At 44.7% G+C, this 21,664-nt stretch overlaps 1 protein-coding gene across 8 annotated transcripts in view; it reads left to right on the top strand.

Moving 5' to 3' along the window:
• LOC129841553 (WD repeat-containing protein 17-like) overlaps positions 1–21,661 on the top strand; it is a 40,528-nt gene extending 18,867 nt beyond the window's left edge. For 6 of the 8 annotated variants that reach the window (XM_055909883.1, XM_055909886.1, XM_055909882.1 and 3 more), the window contains 27 exons: positions 1,268–1,396; positions 1,694–1,877; positions 2,581–2,811; positions 8,039–8,290; positions 8,603–8,725; positions 9,212–9,399; positions 9,595–9,763; positions 11,331–11,422; positions 11,670–11,839; positions 12,122–12,286; positions 12,563–12,765; positions 13,249–13,398; positions 13,886–14,016; positions 14,323–14,448; positions 14,668–14,823; positions 15,228–15,292; positions 15,426–15,558; positions 15,767–15,858; positions 16,026–16,125; positions 16,441–16,580; positions 16,700–16,720; positions 16,933–17,044; positions 17,234–17,478; positions 17,738–17,839; positions 17,961–18,059; positions 18,249–18,438; positions 18,909–21,661. In XM_055909883.1, the coding sequence (XP_055765858.1) occupies positions 1,274–1,396; positions 1,694–1,877; positions 2,581–2,811; positions 8,039–8,290; positions 8,603–8,725; positions 9,212–9,399; positions 9,595–9,763; positions 11,331–11,422; positions 11,670–11,839; positions 12,122–12,286; positions 12,563–12,765; positions 13,249–13,398; positions 13,886–14,016; positions 14,323–14,448; positions 14,668–14,823; positions 15,228–15,292; positions 15,426–15,558; positions 15,767–15,858; positions 16,026–16,125; positions 16,441–16,580; positions 16,700–16,720; positions 16,933–17,044; positions 17,234–17,478; positions 17,738–17,839; positions 17,961–18,059; positions 18,249–18,438; positions 18,909–19,028 (3,882 nt within the window). In that variant the 5' untranslated portion in view covers positions 1,268–1,273 and the 3' untranslated portion in view covers positions 19,029–21,661. The remainder of the gene's footprint in view (positions 1–1,267; positions 1,397–1,693; positions 1,878–2,580; positions 2,812–8,038; positions 8,291–8,602; positions 8,726–9,211; positions 9,400–9,594; positions 9,764–11,330; positions 11,423–11,669; positions 11,840–12,121; positions 12,287–12,562; positions 12,766–13,248; positions 13,399–13,885; positions 14,017–14,322; positions 14,449–14,667; positions 14,824–15,227; positions 15,293–15,425; positions 15,559–15,766; positions 15,859–16,025; positions 16,126–16,440; positions 16,581–16,699; positions 16,721–16,932; positions 17,045–17,233; positions 17,479–17,737; positions 17,840–17,960; positions 18,060–18,248; positions 18,439–18,908) is intronic. The other 2 variants (XM_055909880.1, XM_055909881.1) reach the window with 2 other exon arrangements.
• Positions 21,662–21,664: the final 3 nt, after the last annotated feature.

Genomic DNA, 21,664 nt, shown 5'->3' with positions numbered 1-21,664 from the left:
AAGATAATTCGTAAAAATCCAAATAACTTCACAGCTCAGACTGTCCGCAATAGGCTGAGAGAGGCTGGACTGAGGGCTTGTAGGCCTGTTGTAAGGCAGGTCCTCACCAGACAACACCGGCAACACCGTTGCCTATGGGCACAAACCCACCGTGGCTGGACTAGACAGGACTAGCAGAAAGTGCTCTTCACTGATGAGTCGTGGTTCTGTCTCACCAGGGGTGATGGTTGGATTTGCATTTATCGTCGAAGGAATGAGCGTTACACCGAGACCTGTACTCTGGAGTGGGATTGATTTGGAGGTGGATGGTCCATCATGATATGGGGCGGTGTGTCACAGCTTCATCGGACTGAGCTTGTTGTCATTGCAGGCAATCTCAACGCTGTGCGTTACAAGGAAGACATCCTCTTCCCTCATGTGGTACCCTTCCTGCAGGTTCATCCTGACATGACCCTCCAGCATGACAATGCCACCAGCCATACTGCTTGTTCTGTGTGTGATTTCCTGCAAGACAGGAATGTCAGTGTTCTGCCATGGCCAGCAAAGAACCCGGATGATCTCAATTCCATTGATCGGAGGGTGAGGGCTAGAGCCATTCCCCCCAGAAATGTCCGGGAACTTGCAGGTGCCTTGGTGGAAGAGTGGGGTAACATCTCATAGCAAGAACTGGCAAATCTGGTGCAGTCCACGAGGAGGAGATGCACTGCAGTACTTAATGCAGCTGGTGGCCACACCAGATACTGACTGTTACTTTTGATTTTAACCCCCCCTTTGTTCAGGGGCACATTATTCCATTTCTGTTAGTCACATGTCTGTGGAACCTGTTCAGTTTATGTCCCAGTTGTTGAATCTTGTTATGTTCATACAAATATTTACACATGTTCAATTTGCTGAAAATAAACACAGTTGACAGTGAGAGGACGTTTCTTTTTTGCTGAGTTTACATGCTGGTGTTTTCACTGATTCATGTACAACATCTCTGGAATCTGTTTGGTTACAAAGTGACTGGCACTCCATGTGAAATGTCAAACTACGTTTCTTATCAGTACGCATTTAAGGCTACTGTGCTGTTATTGTGAGAATGGTCTGTTACGGCTGAATAGTAAGCCATTTCAATGTGTTATCAGTTCTGAAATGCAAGACTGATGTACATGAGAACAGAACATGTTTTAGACCTGAACGTATCCATCAATCCATGAATAAGAATCACAGAGCATTGCCTGTGTTCTGGTGTCGTCCATCTCTTCCTCTTCTCTGTGTGTCGCAGATAAAGATGTCCCAGGTGAAACAGGTGGGCCTGCTGGCTGCCGGGTGCCAGCCCTGGAACAAAGATGTGTGTGCTGCCAGTGAAGACCGGTTCGCTTACTGTGCAACACTTGCTATATATGTCTACCAGGTAATTAGCTTGGCAAACATCGGTGTGTGTGTGTTTGTGTGTGCTCGTGCATCCGTGTGCCTGTGCACATGTGTGCGCGCATGCATGTGTGTGCGCGTGTTGGCATGCGTGCGTCTCTCTTTGTGTGTGTTCTCTCACTTCTCTGTCGAAAGGACATTCAAAAGAGATGTCTAATCTGCAAGTGATTTCTGTAATTGACGTTTTCCTTATCTATCATTATCTGTGCCACTCCTTCTGTTTACATATGTAACACCAATACCAATATATTCCTTGTCGTTCCAATCTGCAACCATGCAGTTGGACCACAGATACAATGAGTTCAAGCTTCGAGCCATCATGTCAGAGCACAAGAAGACCATCACGGCCATATCGTGGTGCCCACACAACCCTGAGGTGTTTGCCAGCGCCAGCGCTGACAACCTGCTCATCATCTGGAACGTGGCAGAGCAGAAGATTGTGGCCAGGCTGGATAACACCAAAGGTACTGATAATGAACTATGCCCAGTGGAGGCAGATGTACAGGGGAGTGGGTGGGCCAGAGGGGGGTGTTCAGTAGGGAGAAAACGTTTTGAAACAAGGTGGAGCGGAAAGTTTTGGCCAGCCTAGATAACACCAAATGTACTAAACATAGAGACATATGGTGTGTATAACGCAAAAGATACTGGTTCTGATCAATCATCAGAATGGAAATGAGGAATGACTGTGGACCAGTGGTAAGGGAGTTTACGTGGGAGTAGGTTCCTCTTTAGACACTACTGCTGGGAGATGTGTCAGAGAGGCTAGAGAGAGTAGGTTGGGTTGCCTTGGGAGGGTGACTCAGTGTAGTGAAGTGTTTGTGTGCTTAGTAATGTCATTAGGACTGGCTATTGTTGCTGCTACACTGACTCCTATCAGGAGGGAGATGGCTGACAACTGGGTGGTTTGGTGTTATTTGTTTTTCTAGGAGAGAGAGAGTGTGTGTGTGGGCGGGTGGGGGGGTGTGAATGTGTGTGTTTGTTTGTGTGTGTGTTTTCTGTGTGTGTGTGTGTGTGTGTGTGTGTGTGTGTGTGTGTGTGTGTGTGTGTGTGTGTGTGTGTGTGTGTGTGTGTGTGTGCGTGCGTGCGTGCGTGCGTGCGTGCGTGCGTGCGTGCGTGCGTGCGTGTGTGTATCTAATGTGTCTCTAACCCTTGTGTACCATCACCCAGGCATCCCAGCGTCTCTGAGCTGGTGCTGGAACGCAGGTGACGGCGTGGCGTTTGTGTCCCACCGGGGCCCTCTCTACCTGTGGGCCATCAGCGGGCTGGACGCCGGCGTCACCATCCACAAGGAGGCACACAGCTTCCTGTCCGATATCTGTCTGTTCCGCTGGCACCCCGTCAAGAAGGGCAAGGTGGTGTTTGGACACACAGACGGGAGCCTCTCTATCTTCCAGCCAGGTAAGACTGAGGCTACATCTCAAAAGTTTAAAGATAGTCTAGACTGAGGCTGCATCTCAATAGTCTCTAGATAGTCTAGACTGAGGCTGCATCTCAATAGTCTACAGATAGTCTAGACTGAGGCTGCATCTCAATAGTCTATAGATAGTCTAGACTGAGGCTGCATCTCAATAGTCTATAGACAGTCTAGACCAGGGGTGTCAAACTCAAATACCCAGTGGGCCAAAATGTAAAACCTGAACAAATTCGCGGGCCAACATTGAACAAATGAACCTTTTAATATGGACCCAAACAAGTTTTGCTTTAACATTGAATATGGAACAAGCATCGCTTATTACCATACAATATATAATTTAATAGTGGAGACATGCAAAATCGAATTTCAAATGAAAAAACACATCAATGGCATTCATTTATTAAATAAATACAATTTAAATAAAAATCGTATGCCTCTTTTCTATTTGCAGCCTTCTGATTTAAATACCAAAATATACTTTTTCCACTGGCTAATAATTTTACAAATAAAATGATAATAAATCAATCAACCATTCAAGCCCATGCCTTGTAGCAAGAAAAAGTGCACAAAGAAAACGTTCATTATTGCACACTGATCTAATCTGATGTGCCCAAGCCAGATACCTGGCATCTCTTCTTGGATGCTAGTTCATCAATGTCTGGGCTCAGGCTCTGAGCTGAAGACATCCTCAGTATCGAGCAAAGGTGTTCATCAGTCAGACGTCTCTTGTGAGTTGTTTTGGTCATCTTCATCGAGGAGAAAAGTTGCTCGCATAGATAAGTGCTGCCGAACATGGAGAGCATCTGAGCAGCTTGGGTGCGGAGCTGAGGCATTGTGTCAGGGATGAACCGTGGAAACTGTGCGGCGCCCACAGCATCATACTTTGACTTCAGCGTGTCGTTGCACTGGAGTTCAATCAGCTCCATTTGGATGTTGGTTGGTGCATTTTCCACATCAACTGCGAAGGGATTACTAAGCAGTTCAAACCTACATTTCTGGACACCGAAGTCGGCAAATCGCCAATAGTCTATAGATAGTCTAGACTGAGGCTGCATCTCAATAGTCTAAAGATAGTCTAGACTGAGGCTGCATCTCAATAGTCTATAGATAGTCTAGACTGAGGCTGCATCTCAATAGTCTATAGATAGTCTAGACTGTGGCTGCATCTCAATAGTCTATAGATAGTCTAGACTGTGGCTGCATCTCAATAGTCTCTAGATAGTCTAGACTGAGGCTGCATCTCAATAGTCTACAGATAGTATAGACTGAGGTTGCATCTCAATAGTCTACAGATAGTCTAGACTGAGGCTGCATCTCAATAGTCTATAGATAGTCTAGACTAAGGCTGCATCTCAAAAGTCTATAGATAGTCTAGACTGTGGCTGCATCTCAATAGTCTACAGATAGTCTACACTGAGGTTGCATCTCAATAGTCTACAGATAGTCTAGACTGAGGCTGCATCTCAATAGTCTATAGATAGTCTAGACTAAGGCTGCATCTCAAAAGTCTATAGATAGTCTAGACTGTGGCTGCATCTCAATAGTCTATAGATAGTCTAGACTGAGGTTGCATCTCAATAGTCTATAGATAGTCTAGACTGTGGCTGCATCTCAATAGTCTACAGATAGTCTAGACTGAGGTTGCATCTCAATAGTCTATAGATAGTCAATCAATCAGTCAAATTTATTTATAAAGCCCTTCTTACATCAGCTGATGTCACAAAGTGCTGTACAGAAATCCAGCCTAAAACCCCAAACAGCAAGCAATGCAAGTGTAGAAGCACGGTGGCTAGGAAAAACTCCCTAGAAAGGCCAGAACCTAGGAAGAAACCTAGAGAGGAACCAGGCTATGAGGGTTGGCCAGTCCTCTTCTGGCTGTGCCGGGTGGAGATTATAACAGAACATTGCCAAGATGTTCAAATGTTCATAGATGACCAGCAGGGTCAAATAATAATAATCACAGTAGTTGTCGAGGGTGCAACAAGTCAGCACCTCAGGAGTGAATGTCAGTTGGCATTTCATAGCTGATCATTCATAGTATCTCTACCGCTCCTGCTGTCTCTAGAGAGTTGAAAACAGCAGGTCTGGGACAGGTAGCACATCCGGTGAACATGTCAGGGTTCCATAGCCGCAGGCAGAACTGTAGAAAATGAAGTAGCAGCACGGCCAGGTGGACTGGGGACAGCAAGGAGTCATCAGGCCAAGTAGTCCTGAGGCATGGTCCTAGGGCCCAGGTCCTCTGAGAGAAAGAAAGAAAGAAAGAAAGAAAGAAAGAAAGAAAGAAAGAAAGAAAGAGAGAAAAGAGACAGAGAGGACACCGGATAAGACAGGAGAAATACTCCAGATATAACAGACTGACTCTAGCCACCCCAACACATAAACTACTGCAGCATAAATACTGGAGGCTGAGCCAGGAGGGATCGGGAGACACTTTGGCCCTGTCCGACGATACCCCCGGACAGGGCCAAACAGACAGGATATAACCCCACCCACTTTGCCAAAGCATAGGCCCCACACCACTAGAGGGATAACTTCAACCACCAACTTACCATCCTGAGACAAGGCCGAGGATAGCCCACAAAGATCTTCGTCATGGCACAACCGAAGTGGTAGCCAACCCGGACAGGAAGATCACATCAGTGACTCAACCCGCTCAAGTGACGCACCCCTCCTAGGGACGGCATGGAAGAGCACCAGTAAGCCAGTGACTCAGCCCCTGTAATAGGGTTAGAGGCAGAGAATACCAGTGGAGAGAGGGGAACCGTCCAGGCAGAGACAGCAAGGGTGATTTGTTGCTCCAGTGCCTTTCCGTTCACCTTCACACTCCTGGGCCAAGCTACACTCAATCATAGGACCGACTGAAGAGATGAATCTTCAATAAAGACTTAAAGGTTGAGACCGAGTCTGTGTCTCTCACATGGGTAGACAGACCATTCCATAAAAATGGAGCTCTATAGGAGAAAGCCCTGCCTCCAGCTGTTTGCTTAGAAATTCTAGGGACAGTAAGGAGGCCTGCGTCTGTGACCGTAGCATACGTGTGGGTATGTACGGCAGGACCAAATCGGAAAGATAGGTAGGAGCAAGCCCATGTAATGCTTTGTAGGTTAGCAGTAAAACCTTGAAATCAGCCCTTGCCTTAACAGAAAGCCAGTGTAGAGAGGCTAGCTCTGGAGTAATATGATCACATTTTTTTGGTTCTAGTCAAGATTCTAGCAGCAGTGTTTAGCACTAACTGTAGTTTATTTAGTGCTTTATCCGGGTAGCCGCAAAGTATAGCATTGTAGTAGTCTAACCTAGAAGTGACAAAATCATGGATACATTTTTCTGCATCATTTTTGGACAGAATGTTTCTGATTTTTGCAGTGTTACGTAGATGGAAAAAAGCTGTCCTTGAAAAAGTCTTGATATGTTCATCAAAAGAGAGATCAGGGTCCAGCGTAACGCCAGTCACAGTTTTATTTGAGACGACTGTACAACCATCAAGATTAATTGTCAGATTCAACAGAAGATCTCTTTGTTTCTTGGGACCTAGAACAAGCATCTCTATTTTGTCCGAGTTTAAAAGTAGAACATTTGCAGCCATCCACTTCCTTATGTCTGAAACACAGGCTTCACCATGTGTCATCGAAATGTACAGCTGTGTGTCATCTGCATAGCAGTGAGAGTTAACATTATGTTTCCCGAATGACATCACCAAGAGGTAAAATATATAGGGAAAACAATAGTGGTCCTTAAACGGAGCCTTGAGGAACACCGACATTTACAGTTGATTTGTCAGAGGACAAACCATTCACAGAGACAAACTGATATGTTTCTGACAGATAAGTTCTAAACCAGCCCAGAACTTGTCCGTGTAGACCAATTTGGGTTTCCAATCTCTCCAAAAGAATGTGGTGATCAATGGTATCAAAAGCAGCACTAAGGTCTAGGAGCACGAGGACAGATAGGTAGCCTAGTGGGTGGGGTGGCAGGTATCCTAGTGGTTAGAATGTTGGACTAGTAATGGAAAGGTTGCAAGGTTGCAAGTGAAAAAATCTGTCGTTCTGCCCCTGAACAAGGCAGTTAACCCACTATTCCTAGGCCGTCATTGAAAATAAGAATTTGTTCTTAACTGACTTGCCTAGTTAAATAAAGGTAAAATATAAAGATGCAGAGCCTCGGTCTGACACCATTAAAAGGTAATTTACCACCTTCACAAGTGCAGTCTCAGTGCTATGATGGGGTCTAAAACCAGACTGAAGCGTTTCGTATACATTGTTTGACTTCAGGAAGGCAGTGAGTTGCTGCGCAAAAGCTTTTTCTAACATTTTTGAGAGGAATAGGAGATTCGATATAGGCTGATAGTTTTTTATATTTTCTGGGTCAAGGTTTTGGATTTTTCAAAAGAGGCTTTATTACTGCCACTTTTAGTGAGTTTGGTACACATCCGTACCATCGGTACTCACAATACCCATCCGTACTGAGTACACATCCGTACTGCATCTCAATAGTCTATAGATAGTCTAGACTGAGGCTGCATCTCAATAGTCTATAGACATTCTAGACTGTCGCTGCATCTCAATTGCCTAAAGTGGCTTCATCTCTTTGTCTTATCTCCTTAATTTGCACTGATGTGAAAGAACTGGGCATGCGTTTCCCTATTACAAACAATTTTACATTTGAGTCATTTAGCTAGCAGACACTCTTATCCAGAGCGACTTACAATAATTTTAGTCGGGAAAAACAACCACATATTACAATTATTGCAGGTACAGATGTAGGATCTTAATTTGAGCCAGTTTGCTACAGCAGGAAAATAATCCTGCAGCAACAGGAAAGGTGAATTATTATGTTGATTATAATTAACGGATATATTTTGTAGATGTTTTTTGTTAGGGCAAATCAAGACTGACATTTTAAAGTGAAAATGACATACTATAGAAGCCTTTTAAAACCTTGAATACAATACAAGTTTGCATTTCCTGCAGTGCAGGAAAATTCTCAGTAACAAAAGAGTGATCAAATGAAGATCTTACATCTGTAGACCCTTCTTCGAAATAGCTGCTACCAGCAGAATCAGTGCCAGGAAGAAAAAACACAACCTTTAAATATGTATTTATTGACTGTTTCTTCCACATGGGAACCTTTATTTGGTACCTCCAGGTATTTCATTAGGGGCTGTGGTGACTTTATTTAGTCAGTTGATGCAGCAGGTCTCCTCTCCTGTCCTAGGATCTAAAAACCAGAAGCACGTGTTGCGCCCGGAGTCTTTAGAGGGGACGGATGAGGAGGACCCGGTCACAGCGTTGGAGTGGGATCCCCTGTCTACAGACTACCTCCTAGTGGCCAACCTGCACAATGGCATCAGAATGGTAGACTCAGAGGGGCTCACCTGTGTCACTACCTTCAGCTTCCCCAGTTCAGCTGCCTCTGTACAGTGTCTGGCCTGGGTACCCAGTGCACCTGGCATGTTCATCACTGGAGGTAAGGACATATTGGGGTTGGGTTTACGGGTAGGGTACAATGGGTTAGGGTGCAAGGGGGAGGGGAAAGCTGGGTCCCCAGCGCCCCCGGCCTGTTTATCACTAGAGGTAAAGACATGGGGGGTAGGGTTTAGGGGGTAGGGTATAAGGGTATAAGGGGTAGGGTGCTGGGGGTTAAGGTAAGGTCACAGCCCTGGGTTTGTTCTTTACACGAGGTAGGGTATGTTTATCAGTGTAGGTAGCTAGAGGTCAGGTGTGTAAGGCTCAGGCCTTTGGAACTGTCAATACCACAACATGTTCCTTCTGTTTCCAGATTCTCAAGTTGGTGTGTTGAGGATATGGAACGTGTCCAGATCTACACCTCTGGACAACTTTAAACTGAAGAAGACCGGTTTCCATGCTTTACATGTGTTAAACTCTCCCCCAGCCAAGAAATGTAAGCATTAGACACACTACTGACACATTAGCTCTGATAATCCATAAATTAAGGTAGAATCTGCAGCACACGCAGCACACGCTTAGAAAAAAAGGTGCTATCTACAGCTGTCCCAATAGGAGAACCCTTTGAAGAGCCCTTTTTGGTTCGAGGTAAAACCGTTTTGTTTCAAGGCATAATCTTTTTGGGTTCCATGTACAACCCTTTCCACAGAGAGAGTTGTATATGGAACCCAATAGGGTTCTACCTAGAACCAAAAAGGGTTACACTATAGGGACAGCGGAAGAACCCTTTTGGATCCTTTTTTCGAAAAGTGTACAATACCTTCAGAGTTTTGGATATGAATGACTGATCTTGTGAAATAAGATTGCTATATCTCTTGGAAAAACTGTAACTTTTCTATAGCATAGTGTGTTCTTTCCCCATTCTTGCTATCACCTGATCCCTCCTGGCCCCGCCATTATTTGCCTCCTACCCTCTTTTCAGCCTTGAGCTCCATCTCCCCGACAAAGAACCACTACACATCATCCACCAGTGAGGCTGTTCCTCCCCCTACTCTATCCCAGAACCAGGCCTTCTCCCTCCCCCCGGGCCACGCTGTCTGCTGCTTCATGGATGGAGGGGTTGGGCTCTACGACATGGGAGCCAAGAAGTGGGACTTCCTACGAGACCTGGTGAGGGAGGGAGGGGAAGAGATTGGGGGGGTGAAAAGAAAGGAGGACAAGTGGTAGCAAGGGAGGTAGGGAAATTGGGATGATGCTAAGGGTGTTCTTCTATTTCTTGTTTGTGTCTGCATTTCTGTTGTACATAACTCCCAATCCAGTTCATGTTAAAGAAGACCTGACAATGGAACAATATGTTGTTCTCAGGGTCATGTTGAGACCATATTTGACTGTAAGTTCAAGCCAGACGACCCCAACCTGTTGGCGACAGCTTCGTTTGACGGGACCATTAAGGTGTGGGACATCAACACCCTCACAGCGGTTTATACGTCTCCCGGCAACGAGGGTGTGGTCTACTCTCTGTCCTGGGCTCCTGGTAAGACATGGGGAGAGAACACAAACAGACCATAATACTTTGGGTGTTTCTCAATATGCATTCTACCGTGTTCCACACTCTCGTGCTCCGAGTGCATTCTCCGAGGACGAGAGTGTGGAGAACGCATAAAACATGACATTTGAGAAGCACTCCCCCTACTGTATTACCTCACGCTGCACCTCCCCATTCAGTGAACCTAATTCCAGCCAGGACAATGGCAACAATAGAGACGAAACAAGATTTACACAAAGCAAATGTTTTACTTCATAACTATCAGCTAGCTATATGTGAATCGTAATAATCTAGCTAACCAGACAGTTTAAGAGGCAAAAATGACCTAAAACGAATGTTAAGCAAGGTTGATGTCAATTCTTCGTCGGTAGCTCGCTAACAATTCTTCGTGGCTATCTAGCTAGCTAACAGTAGTAGCTAACAATTCCCCCTATTGATTTACTAGGCTTGCTATCTCTGCACAGTACAGTGGATATTGTAGGCAGGTAAACATGCCAAAAATAACACAGTATGCATTTCTTAATGTATCAAGAAAAAACATTGTTGTCAGTTTCTTTTTTCTCGCTTCAGCTCAAATAATGGCCATTGATTTAAAGAATTTAGCGTGTTTTTTTACATGGTTGCGTCATATTTCTGTGCACACTTTCCATTGAAGCTTGCGTCTATGCACTCGTCAAAATATGTACAAATGGAGTACGCAGCCGAGAAGTGCCTGCGTGTCCCATTGCGCATACTTTAATATGCACTCATACTCCGACCTTCCCATGCTCTAATTCCAAACACCCTTTATATTCGTCATGTTGACTTTTATTTTGAAAACTGCTCTGCTGGTGATGAATAGATGTTTTATGAACGCCTTAAGTATATATTTTCAAGTAAAGTGTTACCTTGAGTTCTTTCCCATTAATAATGATTTACTGGCCTCCCGGGTGGCGCAGTGGTCTAGGGCACTGCATCGCAGTGCTAACTGCGCCACCAGAGTCTCTGGGTTCGCGCCCAGGCTCTGTCGCAGCCGGCCGCGACCGGGAGGTCCATGGGGCGACGCACAATTGGCATAGCGTCGTCCGGGGTAGGGAGGGTTTGGCCGGTAGGGATATCCTTGTCTCATCGCGCTCCAGCGACTCCTGTGGCGGGCCGGGCGCAGTGCGCGCCAGCCAAGGGGGGCCAGGTACACGGTGTTTCCTCCGACACATTGGTGCAGCTGGCTTCCGGGTTGGAGGCGCGCTGTGTTTAAGAAGCAGTACGGCTGGTTGGGTTGTGCTTCGGAGGACGCATGGCTTTCGACCTTCGTCTCTCCCGTGCCCGTACGGGAGTTGTAGCGATGAGACAGGGTAGTAATTACTAGCGATTGGATACCACGAGAAATTGGGGAGAAAATGGGATAATAATAAATAATAAATAAAAAAATAATGATTTACTGAATATATATTAAGTCAACTTTATGCACTTTTTTTATGATTCAAACCAGTTATGAAATATGTTGCGCTTTCTTGCGTTCGTTCATTTGGAAGTAGTAAATATGTCTCTTGTTATCTTCGTGTGTGTTCTTCGAAAGGAGACCTGAACTGCATAGCCGGAGCCACGTCCCGGAACGGTGCATTTATCTGGGATGTGAAGAAAGGCAAGATGATCACACGATTCAATGAGGTACGTCAACAACACTGGCGAAAAACATGACAGTCATAAGGGCTTTCACACTACTGAGCCGAACCGAGCTAAACCAAACCAAGCTGTTCTGAGCTAGCCTGGTTACGCATCCACTAGCCAGCACAGTTTTGTTCGGGTCGGCATAATAGTGTGAAAAAGTTCATAGAGTGATCAATCACTAATCTCTTTAGTTTATCAATATTTCTTTTTACGCCATAGACTTTTTGTTCCCTTGTGTACTCAACAGCATGGGAATAATGGTATCTTCTGTATCGCATGGAGCCATAAGGACTCTAAAAGAATAGCCACATGTAGTGGCGACGGCTTTTGCATCATTAGGACCATCGACGGCAGGGTCTTACACAAGTACAAGCACCCTGCTGCTGTGTTCGGTTGTGACTGGAGCCAGAATAACAAGTAAGAGTCCAGTTGTGTAGTTCACCTTTCATACTGTATAACAAGTATACTGGAAGATATAGTTAGTTACCTATATTCTACTAGATCTTATATCCTCTCTCTCTCTCTCTCTCTCTCTCTCCTTCCTTCCTTCCTTCCTTCCTTCCTTCCTTCCTTCCTTCCTTCCTTCCTTCCTTCCTTCCTTCCTTCCTTCCTTCCTTCTCTCTGTCTCTGTATCTATCCCTCTCTCTCTTTCTTTCTCTCACTCTTTTTCTCTTTGTCTCTCTCTCTCTCCATTCCCAGAGACATGATAGCCACGGGTTGTGAGGATAAAAACGTCCGTGTGTACTACCTGGCCACCAGTTCTGACCAGCCACTCAAGGTGTTCACGGGTCACCTGGCCAAGGTGTTCCACGTGCGCTGGTCTCCTCTCCGAGAGGGTATTCTCTGCAGTGGCTCAGATGACGGGTACATGCAGTACATTAATACATTATTCATATATGTTCTTTCACTGAGTCTCACAGCACATTGCATTAGGGTAATTTATCACATCCACCAATGTGTAACAGTACCTGAATAATGCATGGCAAACACTTTGTTCTGATACACAGATACTGAGACACAGGTAGTTATTTGATATGCTACCATTATCAATACAGATGCCATTGGTTTGAGTAGTCACTCTATTATGTATATGGGAGTCCGTATATAACCTCTCTCTCTCTCTCCCTCCCCCCTCTCCAGGACTGTGCGTATCTGGGATTATACCCAGGATGCCTGTATCAACGTGCTGAGTGGTCACACGGCGCCAGTCCGAGGCCTGATGTGGAACACGGAGGTGCCCTACCTGCTGACCAGCGGCAGCTGGGACTACACCATTAAAGCCTGGGACACCAGGGACGGAACCTGCCTGGACACCTGCTACGACCACGGCGCTGATGTTTATGGTACCGGTCCTCAGTAATGAATCAGGAACACCACACTGCAGCCATCATCAAATCGACTCAGCCACGGGCCCAGGATCCTTTCCAGAATGCAAACTGACCACCAGAAGCCCAAACATATAATATTTGACTAAAACATTATCATCTCAACCCTTGCTTGCGTTTGCATACAATCACATATCTCTCTCTATTATGCGTGGGAATCAAAATCAAAATTACTTGGAGCTGATTTGCTGGTGTTTTCACAGCCTTTTATGTCCAAAAAAATAATAATCTAAATATAGCGGCGGGGGGGGGGGGGGGGGGGGGGGGGGGGGGGGGGGTTGTTCACAAAACTTTGGGGGGCAAATAAAACCATCTGCGGATCACCAGTTGGGGAAGCCTGCTATGCTTTATAGAGGTCACTGAATGTGAAATGAAATATATGGTACTGTTTCTACACTGACACTGTGTCTGCAATGCTGTAACCTGATCTGATTCCTCCAGGCCTGACTTGCCACCCCAGCCGTCCGTTCACCATGGCCTCATGTTCCCGGGACTCTACGGTCAGGTTGTGGTCCCTCACTCCGCTCATCGCTCCGCTCCTGGTCAACGTCCTGGCTGACCACAGCTGGGACGACATCATCGGCAACACGGGTCAGTCAAATGTTTACGATACTGAAGAAATGTTTTGTGTAGAACATGTATAGTGGCACGTAAACACCCTCATTTTGTGCCAGCGTTTACCAGCCTTTCGCTGACAAAATGCATTGAAAATACAGGGAGCGTAACTTTACTTAGCGTTTGCCTGTCTATTTTTTTTACCTCTACATCACTGGCCATGTAGAATAAGGAATCGTGTTAGTTGTATGTGCTACATTTCTATCTGTATAGACTCCAGGATGAGGGATTCATCAGTAAACATCTCTTTATCACTCTCCCATCAGTAACTATGACGATATTGTTACGGAAGTGTTGATTACTCATGACATCAATATGTTGATTGCTCATAACTCTGTCTCCACTGTGAGAGTGATACCGCAAATATTTATCAGTCCAAACACGACATAGCCTCACAAGAACCATTATTCTGAATCTGTGTGTGTCTGTATGGTAGAGTACTATATCCCCTCCTCTCCTCCAGATCGGGCCATGGTACCTGGTGCTACCCCTCTGCTCTGTGGGAAGGTGTCCAGAGACATCAAGCAGGAGCTGGATAAACTCTCCAGTGAAGTGCGGGTGAAGAAACTCAGGTGGTTCTCCGAATGTTTCTCTGTGAGTATATTTACTTGCAATTTTCCTTAAATTAATAGCACTCTTTTTACAGTCATTTAGTTATTCCATTCCCGTAGTCCAGACACATGGTTTTAATCTGATGGAAGTATAGTCGTTTTTTCCATGGTATAGTTTTACGTCATCAGGTATCAAATAACCTATGGATAACCCTTTAAGTTAGTACTCCTATTTGGTAGTAATATTAGCACATATTACTGGAATCACCATGTATTATGTACTGTACTTTACACACTACCTACTCTTATGAAGTGCTTAGGAATACTTTTTCTATGTTCTTTCCTCCAGCCACCAGGGGGCAGTCATAACCTGTGGGACCTGGTGTCAGTGATCAATGGGCAGGACGACAGTCTGCTTCCCCAGAGCTACGGCAAGGGCATCATGCACATGAAACACTTGGTCCGCTTCAAAACCGTAAGTCGACCACTGACTGACTGACTGTGTCATCTCACACATGATCCAGTCCCTTCAGATCTGCAAACATCCAAGGGTTAGGGCCGAAGGAAAGGGGGATAGAGGGATTTTGGACCAAGCGTATGAATCGTATTTCTAAGGGGTTCGTTTTTCAAAAGAACATCTAACGTTTCACGACTATTCCCTTACAGTACCCATTTCAATGTGTCTGTTCTGTAGTCTGAGGCCCAGGAATTGACCATAGTGAAGATGTCTAAGTTCGGCGGGGGGATCGGGGCTCCCAGTAAAGAGGAGAAACTGAGAGACGCAGCAGAGATCCATCTGAGACTGGGGCAGATCCAGAGATACTGTGAGCTCATGGTGGAACTGGGAGAGGTAATGGACTGATTCGTTATAGGGCCTAGGCTACACTCTTAGGAAAAAAAAGATTCCAAAAGGGTTCTGCGGCTGTCCCCATAGGTAGAACCCTTTTTGCTTCCAGGTAGAACTCTTTTTGGTTCCTGGTAGAACTCTTTTGGGTTCCGTGTAGAAGGGTTTTACCTGGAACCAAAAGGGGTTATTCAAAGGGTTCTCCTATGGGGACAGCCTTAGAACCATTTTGTGGTACTAGATGGCACATTTTTTCTAAGAGCGTAGAACAACTGTGGGGTGTATCAGGAACAATACATGGACTCATACTGCATTACAGTATGTCCCTCATTAAAGGGTGTCCATGAACAATCACAGCATTAATTGCTGTACATAATGATGATGTTTGTCATGTTTTCTGTGTTTGCCAGTGGGACAAGGCATTGTCAGTTGCCCCTGGTGTATCCACAAAGTACTGGAAGAAACTCATGCAACGGTATGTTTTGAGAGAGTTTGTCAATTCAAGAGGCATGTTATGGTTACGTGTACATTTGAGCCATTTAGCGGCTTACAATTAGAACCACAACAGTGGTTGTTGACTTCCTTACTCAATGCGTGTGTCCTCGTAGAAGAGCCGACCAGCTGATGCAGGAAGAAAACCATGATGTCATCCCGTACTGCATCGCCACGGGAGACGTGAGGAAGCTGGTCAACTTCTTTACTGCCAGGGGTCAACTGAACGAGGCGCTGCTAGTGGCTCAGGTATGACAACATTGGCATCCTATGATTAATTGTATAGTTAGAAAACAAAGTAATTACATAATATAAAACATGTATCGGTTCCAATCGGAACCCCTGTTCTTTAGAGAGAACAAAATACCACCATGTTAATGGACTTATCTCTATTGATGAAGGTTCATTCAGCCAAATTGCGGTCGTACGTCATGCCTTTGTTGTTGTTCTTGTACAGGGAGCTTGTGAAGGCAACATCCACGTGCCTCAGACCGCCGTAATCAGCCATACAACCACTACAGACAGCGACGACATACAGGCATATAACGGGTGTGTCCTTTTCACATGAAAATACACCATTTTGCCTCATTATGGAGCGTTCCACAGCATACCTATTCACCATCCTGTCCATGGTGCATTGCATCCATACTGGGCAACTGAATATCCCCTCGTGACCCCAGGCTTGTGAGGGTGAAGTGTAATCTCTGTTGTTCCAGGCTACTGCAGTGTGTATGTAAGGAGCTAGCGGAGTGGTATTTCCAAGATGGCCGTGCTGTGCTGGCGGCCTGCTGTCACCTGGCTGTGGGCAACACTGAGGTAAACACACAGACAGGGCGTCAAAGGTTACGTATGATCCTCTCTGTATGTTCTCTTGTAATACACACATAACATTCACTGTTGCGTATGCTAAAGCTGGTCATGAGCTACCCTCCTGCAGGGTTTTGTTCCAACCCTACTCCCAATACACCCGGTTCTACTAATCAGCGGCTCCTCTGGCCCTTGATTGGCTGAATCAGTTTACGTGTAGGGCTGGAGCAAAAACCTACAGAGCACTAATGCCTCTGAATGTGAACATAAATGTGCATATTTAGTAGATGCATAACTTATCATGTTGTTGTGTGTGTCCCACAGCTAGCCATGGCCAGTCTGATCCGGGGTAATGAGCTGGAGCTGGCTGTGTGTGTAGGGCTGGTGTTGGGAGAATCAGCCAATCAGGCCACTCACTACGTCCTGGAGCTACTAGCCAGGAAGTACATGACCACACCCACCTGGTAAGAGCCAATGAGAGCTAATGAACATGACAGGCTAGATTATATATATATCTTCTCCATATGATTGTGAATATACAGAGTGCATTTGTTTATCATCTCCATCCTCTCATTTCTTGTAGCTTTTCATCAGTTGGAAGCAGGTATTATACATTTTTCATGTACCTGAACCTTATGTTTACTGGATAAAGGATTTAACTTTATTCTGGATTGATTTTGTTCCATCCGGTTGTACCTGGTCTTGTGCAGTACGTTACCTCATTCATAAAGACTGCTTGGGTTTTCAAAGGGATGTGTGGATGTGTCCTCTGCAATCCAACTACTGGACTAATGTCCCCACCCTTCTCCTTCCCAGGGACCTGGCAGCTGACCTTCTGCAGATGATCCCAGACAACCAGGTCCTGCTGGCCAAGCTGTGTGCCTTCTACCCTGGGAGCTCCTCAGAGATAGACCAAATCCATGAAAAAGTTGGTGCTGAAATTCAGCGGAAATTCTCTATTGAGCATCCTTTTTAGTCCAAATTGGGTCCGGGAAACCTGTCCTAATTGTTGAAACAGAAGAACATAGAAATAGACCTATTGACAATATGACATGAAAATCTCAACAACAACATTGAAGTAAGAAATGCATGTTAATAATTGGTGGTGTTGTTTCAGTGTGGTCTTCCCAGTCTGGAGGAGTGTCAGGCGTTAGCTGAGTCGGCTATCAGCGAGGGAGACATCTTCAATGCTGTCAAGTACTATCTAATGAGTCCAGAACCCGAGGCAGCCCTGCTTGTTGGCATCACCCACGTCAAAGAACAGCTGAGTGATTCTGACTGGACTGTAGACTCTGTCCATCCTATCCTGGACCTTCTGGGTTACATGAGAACGGACCGGCTCATACTTGCCAAGTTCACTGAGTAAGTGAATGGGAATCAGAATGTGTGAGACAACGTCACCTGGGTCTAGGCAGGTAGCCTAGTGGTTAAGAGTGTTGGGCCAGTACCCAAAAGGTTTATGGTTCGAATCCCTGAGCCGACTAGGTGAAAAATCTGCCAATGGGCCCTTGAGCAAGGCACTTAACCCTAATTACTCCTCTAAGTCACTCTGGATAAGAACGTCTGCTGCTATAGATTGGTCCTCAGCCCTCTCACCTTGGATGTTCTTTCTGTGTTATAGAGCTCGAAGTGAGCTGCTCATCCTATCTGGCTACATCGGTGCACTGTTGGCCATCAGAAGACAATACTCCAGCATCGTTCCCGCACTTTACGAGTACACCAGGTAAGATGCAAAAAGCCACAGTATGGAGCACTTTCTAAATGTCTATGTTGAACCTACATCACCTAATGCTTCAACGTTGAATTTAAAAGCCCTATCTCTGACCTCTCACCTTCCTCTCCAGTCAGTTGATGAAGAGGAGAGAGGTGTCTGTTCCCTTACAGATAGAGCAACTCTCTGTAGAGCTGGAGGCATGGATGGCCTGCACACAGTCTCTCATCAAGTGAGTGGAAGAATTGTCTTATCAATCCATGACACTGATATACTCTAATCTGGCCTGGCCCATACGTTAGTCATCACATCCAAGTAGTGGACTAGCAAACTCAAGACAGTTTGAGGTTCAAAGTCTGACATTAAAACACACCGGTTTTTACCTGTCTGAATTGTTTGATTCTGTCTCCATGCCACCCAGCTCCAGGGGTCCTGATGAGGCTCCCTACACCCCTCCGTCAGAGGCCCAGAAGGCAGAGCACGCCCGTCTGCTACACAGACTCCAGGAGGAGCCACTCAGGGGCCTGGAGGGGCCCGACTATGTCACAGGCTCCAACCTGCCCAGCCACTCTGACGTCCAGGTCTCCTGCTTTACCGGACTCAGGATCCAGGTCAGCCTCAAGCATTCAACCAATTAATAAATCAAAGTGTATTCAGAAAAAATGCATTGGTCACAAAGGGACAGTTTCGAGGACACAGAATTTGGTTAGGGACTAGGCTTAATCTGGGTCAGGCAAACAAAGGGCTCAGCAGCAACCCAGACCGAAATCGCCATGCTTTCTAATCCCTTATAAAGAGGACCATGCTGTATATAACCCATAAGTGGTTACTATTTGTAGTCCCCTAGTGGTGGGTAATCACTGTGTGGGTGGTAATCAGTAAATTGCTGCTCAAGCTGTACACACAGCAACGATTTCAAGTGCCTTTCTGCTTCAAGTGTGTCTCAGTCACTTCCTCTGGTGAGTCAAGGGGAGAAAGATGACGTTACTTCAACCTTTAAACTGTTTTGCAGGCCATGGTGATGTTAAGGTCAATGATAGAAGAATAAAAGTCGTGCCGTGTTTTTCCTTTCCTCACACAGGGCCCTGTGTTTTTCCTTGAGGACGGTAAATCGGCCATATCATTGAACGACGCCCTTATGTGGGCCAAAGTGAACCCTTTCTCACCTCTGGGGACGGGTGTCCGTCTCAACCCCTTCTAAGAGCCAGCCTAGCCAACGAGGATGGGCTACAGGACTAATAGCGTTTGATTGGTCAGCCTCCAAGGCCAAGGTCCCACGACGGTAAAAGGGCGACGTCAGGACCGACACCTGCTCTTCCTGAGAGAAAGAAGGAGAAGGGATGGACGTTCCAGAACGAAAGAAGAGAGATGGAAGAAAGGATGCTTAAAATGAGTTCTCTTCACTATGTGCTTTTTCTATGTGGTTTACAATGTGTGCACCACATGTCATCCAGTCAACAGTGTTACAGCTTCTCATAGAAAACGTGTTGCCGTACTTAGACACTGACAAAGAGGTGGTTGAAACGGGTTATAGTGTTTCTATGTAGGAGCGAGACCATTATAGTACGGCTGTCTTGTTTTAGACACACCGTCTCGTGCACATCAGTACCAAGACAGACAAGTCGACGAGCTATGTGATTCTTATTATGCTCATGGTCATAGCACCAGCATCATTTGACTGATGAATACCATATTTGTGTTGTATTGCTGTTGGTTTAACGTTGCGCAATGTTGCATCATCATTTCTGTTTGTTACAGAAATCAGTCCGCACACATACATGTACAAGAGCAAAGCGTATGATGATGTAGGCTTATAGTGGTAGTTGATCGAAAGCAAACAAATACAGAGAATCGTACCTGTTAGCCTTTTATTTAGCTTAGCATCAATCAATCAAATAATTGATGTAGGACTTGATTGCTTTCGCATTAAAACAGCTTAGCAGCATCGTGTCTGTACAGTACTGTGTTTGACTGTGAATGTCTAAGACTTCTGCTGGACCAAAAAAAAAGGATGTGGACCTGTAAAGTTGTCAATTTAAAACCTCTTTTGGCTAGGCGTCCCGCTAGCGAAAACTTCCGGTGAAACAGAAGGTCGTGCAATTCAAATAAATAATCATACAAATGATGGATATTAAACATTTAGGTACATACAAGTGTCTTATATTGGTTGAAAGCTTAAATTCTTATTAATCTAACTGCACTGTCTGATTTACAGTAGCCATTACAGCGTAAGCATGCCATGCGATTGTTTGAGGATGGCGCCCCACATCAAAATATTTTTCCACCGGCGCAGGTTTCATAAACTCGCAAATAGCAATTAAATATTCCCTTACTTTTAAAAAATCTTTCTCTGATTTGACATCCAAAGGGTCCCAGCTATAACATGTAGTGTCGTTTTGTTAGATAAAATCCTTCTTTATATCCCAAAAAGTCTGTTTAGTTGGCACCATCGATTTGAGTAATCCACTCGTTCAACATGCAGAGAAAGGATTCCAAAAATCTATCACTAAACTTTGTTAAAACAAGTCAAAAAAATGTTCTATTGACTCCTCAGATGCCCTAAAATGTAATCAAACTATAATATTTCATACGGAAAGAAGTATGTTCAATAGGAAAACGATATTAGCAGGTCCGTCTTGTCCTCATTGCGCGCATATATACGCATTTCCAATAGTGTGTCCTTGTACTAAAACTCAGTATTCTTACTCATTTTGGAAAAAACAAGCCTGAAACATTGAACATAGAGTGCTGACACCATGTGGAAGCCATAGGAATTGCATACTGGGAGCTAGATTTAATTATTTCCCTATACTTTCCACTGTAAGACCATGGGCTCTCAAAAAAAAAAAAATCTGGTTGGTTTTTCTTTGGATCTTCTCCAACCATATCTATTGTGTTATAGTCTACATAGTTTTAACATTCCTCGAAACTTCAAAGTGTCATCTTTCCAATGGTAGCAATTATATGCATATCTTGGCTTCAGGGCCTGAACAACAGGCAGTTTACTTTGGGCACGTCAGTCAGGCGGAAATTGAGAAAAAAGGACCCTAGCCCTAACTTATTTTAACTTGTGAATAGGTTCTTGTATTGTACATAAGACTGTAATTCCTATTGAGTACTATTTCAGGGATCACAGTTGCTAGCTAGAAGGGGAGGTAGTTGGTACTGTACACGGCTAGGGACTTGCAAGTGTAATAGCTGTTACGATACTGGATCCATAGAATTAAAACTCATATTCTATGCTGGGGTCGACGCTTTAAAATGTCTCTGAGTCTCATCAGCGTTACCGCGTCATCATTCGTAGCCATCACCTGACTGCAGAATTTGAAGTGATTTCATAATGATGACAAGCTTCTGTATGCAATTCATTATTACTATCACAATTTGGCGAACAGGGTGACAGCCTGCTAAGACTAGCTAGCTTATATGTTAAACAGAAAGCTGTGATAAAAAGGCAATATTTGAGAATCTTGAGGTTGTGCCTTAAGAAAGTAGAAAACTATTTATCACTGCAACATATAGTATATTGGTGAGTAGGTACATTCATGTAAAGAGAAAAGGTTTTCTTCCTTCTGCTTAATGAAACAAACATTTATTCAGATAATTTATACAAGTATTGCATTTTTTTTTACTAATGTATTGATATTAGTTTTCCACCTATACTTCAATTATCTTCAAATGCATTTGTTTTTATTTATCTATGTATGTATTTATTGATTATCTTTTACTTAGACATATGTACAGTTTGTTTGTACTGCCATTGCAGTTTATAAAATGTGTTCATGAAAATATCAAAATGTTAGTTTTGTAACATAAAGACGATACCAATGTAAACAT

The sequence above is a fragment of the Salvelinus fontinalis genome, chromosome 42 (genome assembly GCF_029448725.1).
Source record: "Salvelinus fontinalis isolate EN_2023a chromosome 42, ASM2944872v1, whole genome shotgun sequence".
NCBI classification, from domain to species: Eukaryota; Metazoa; Chordata; class Actinopteri; order Salmoniformes; family Salmonidae; genus Salvelinus; species Salvelinus fontinalis.
Note: the sequence above shows the minus strand (reverse complement) of the source record. Positions and strands in the feature narration are given on the sequence as shown.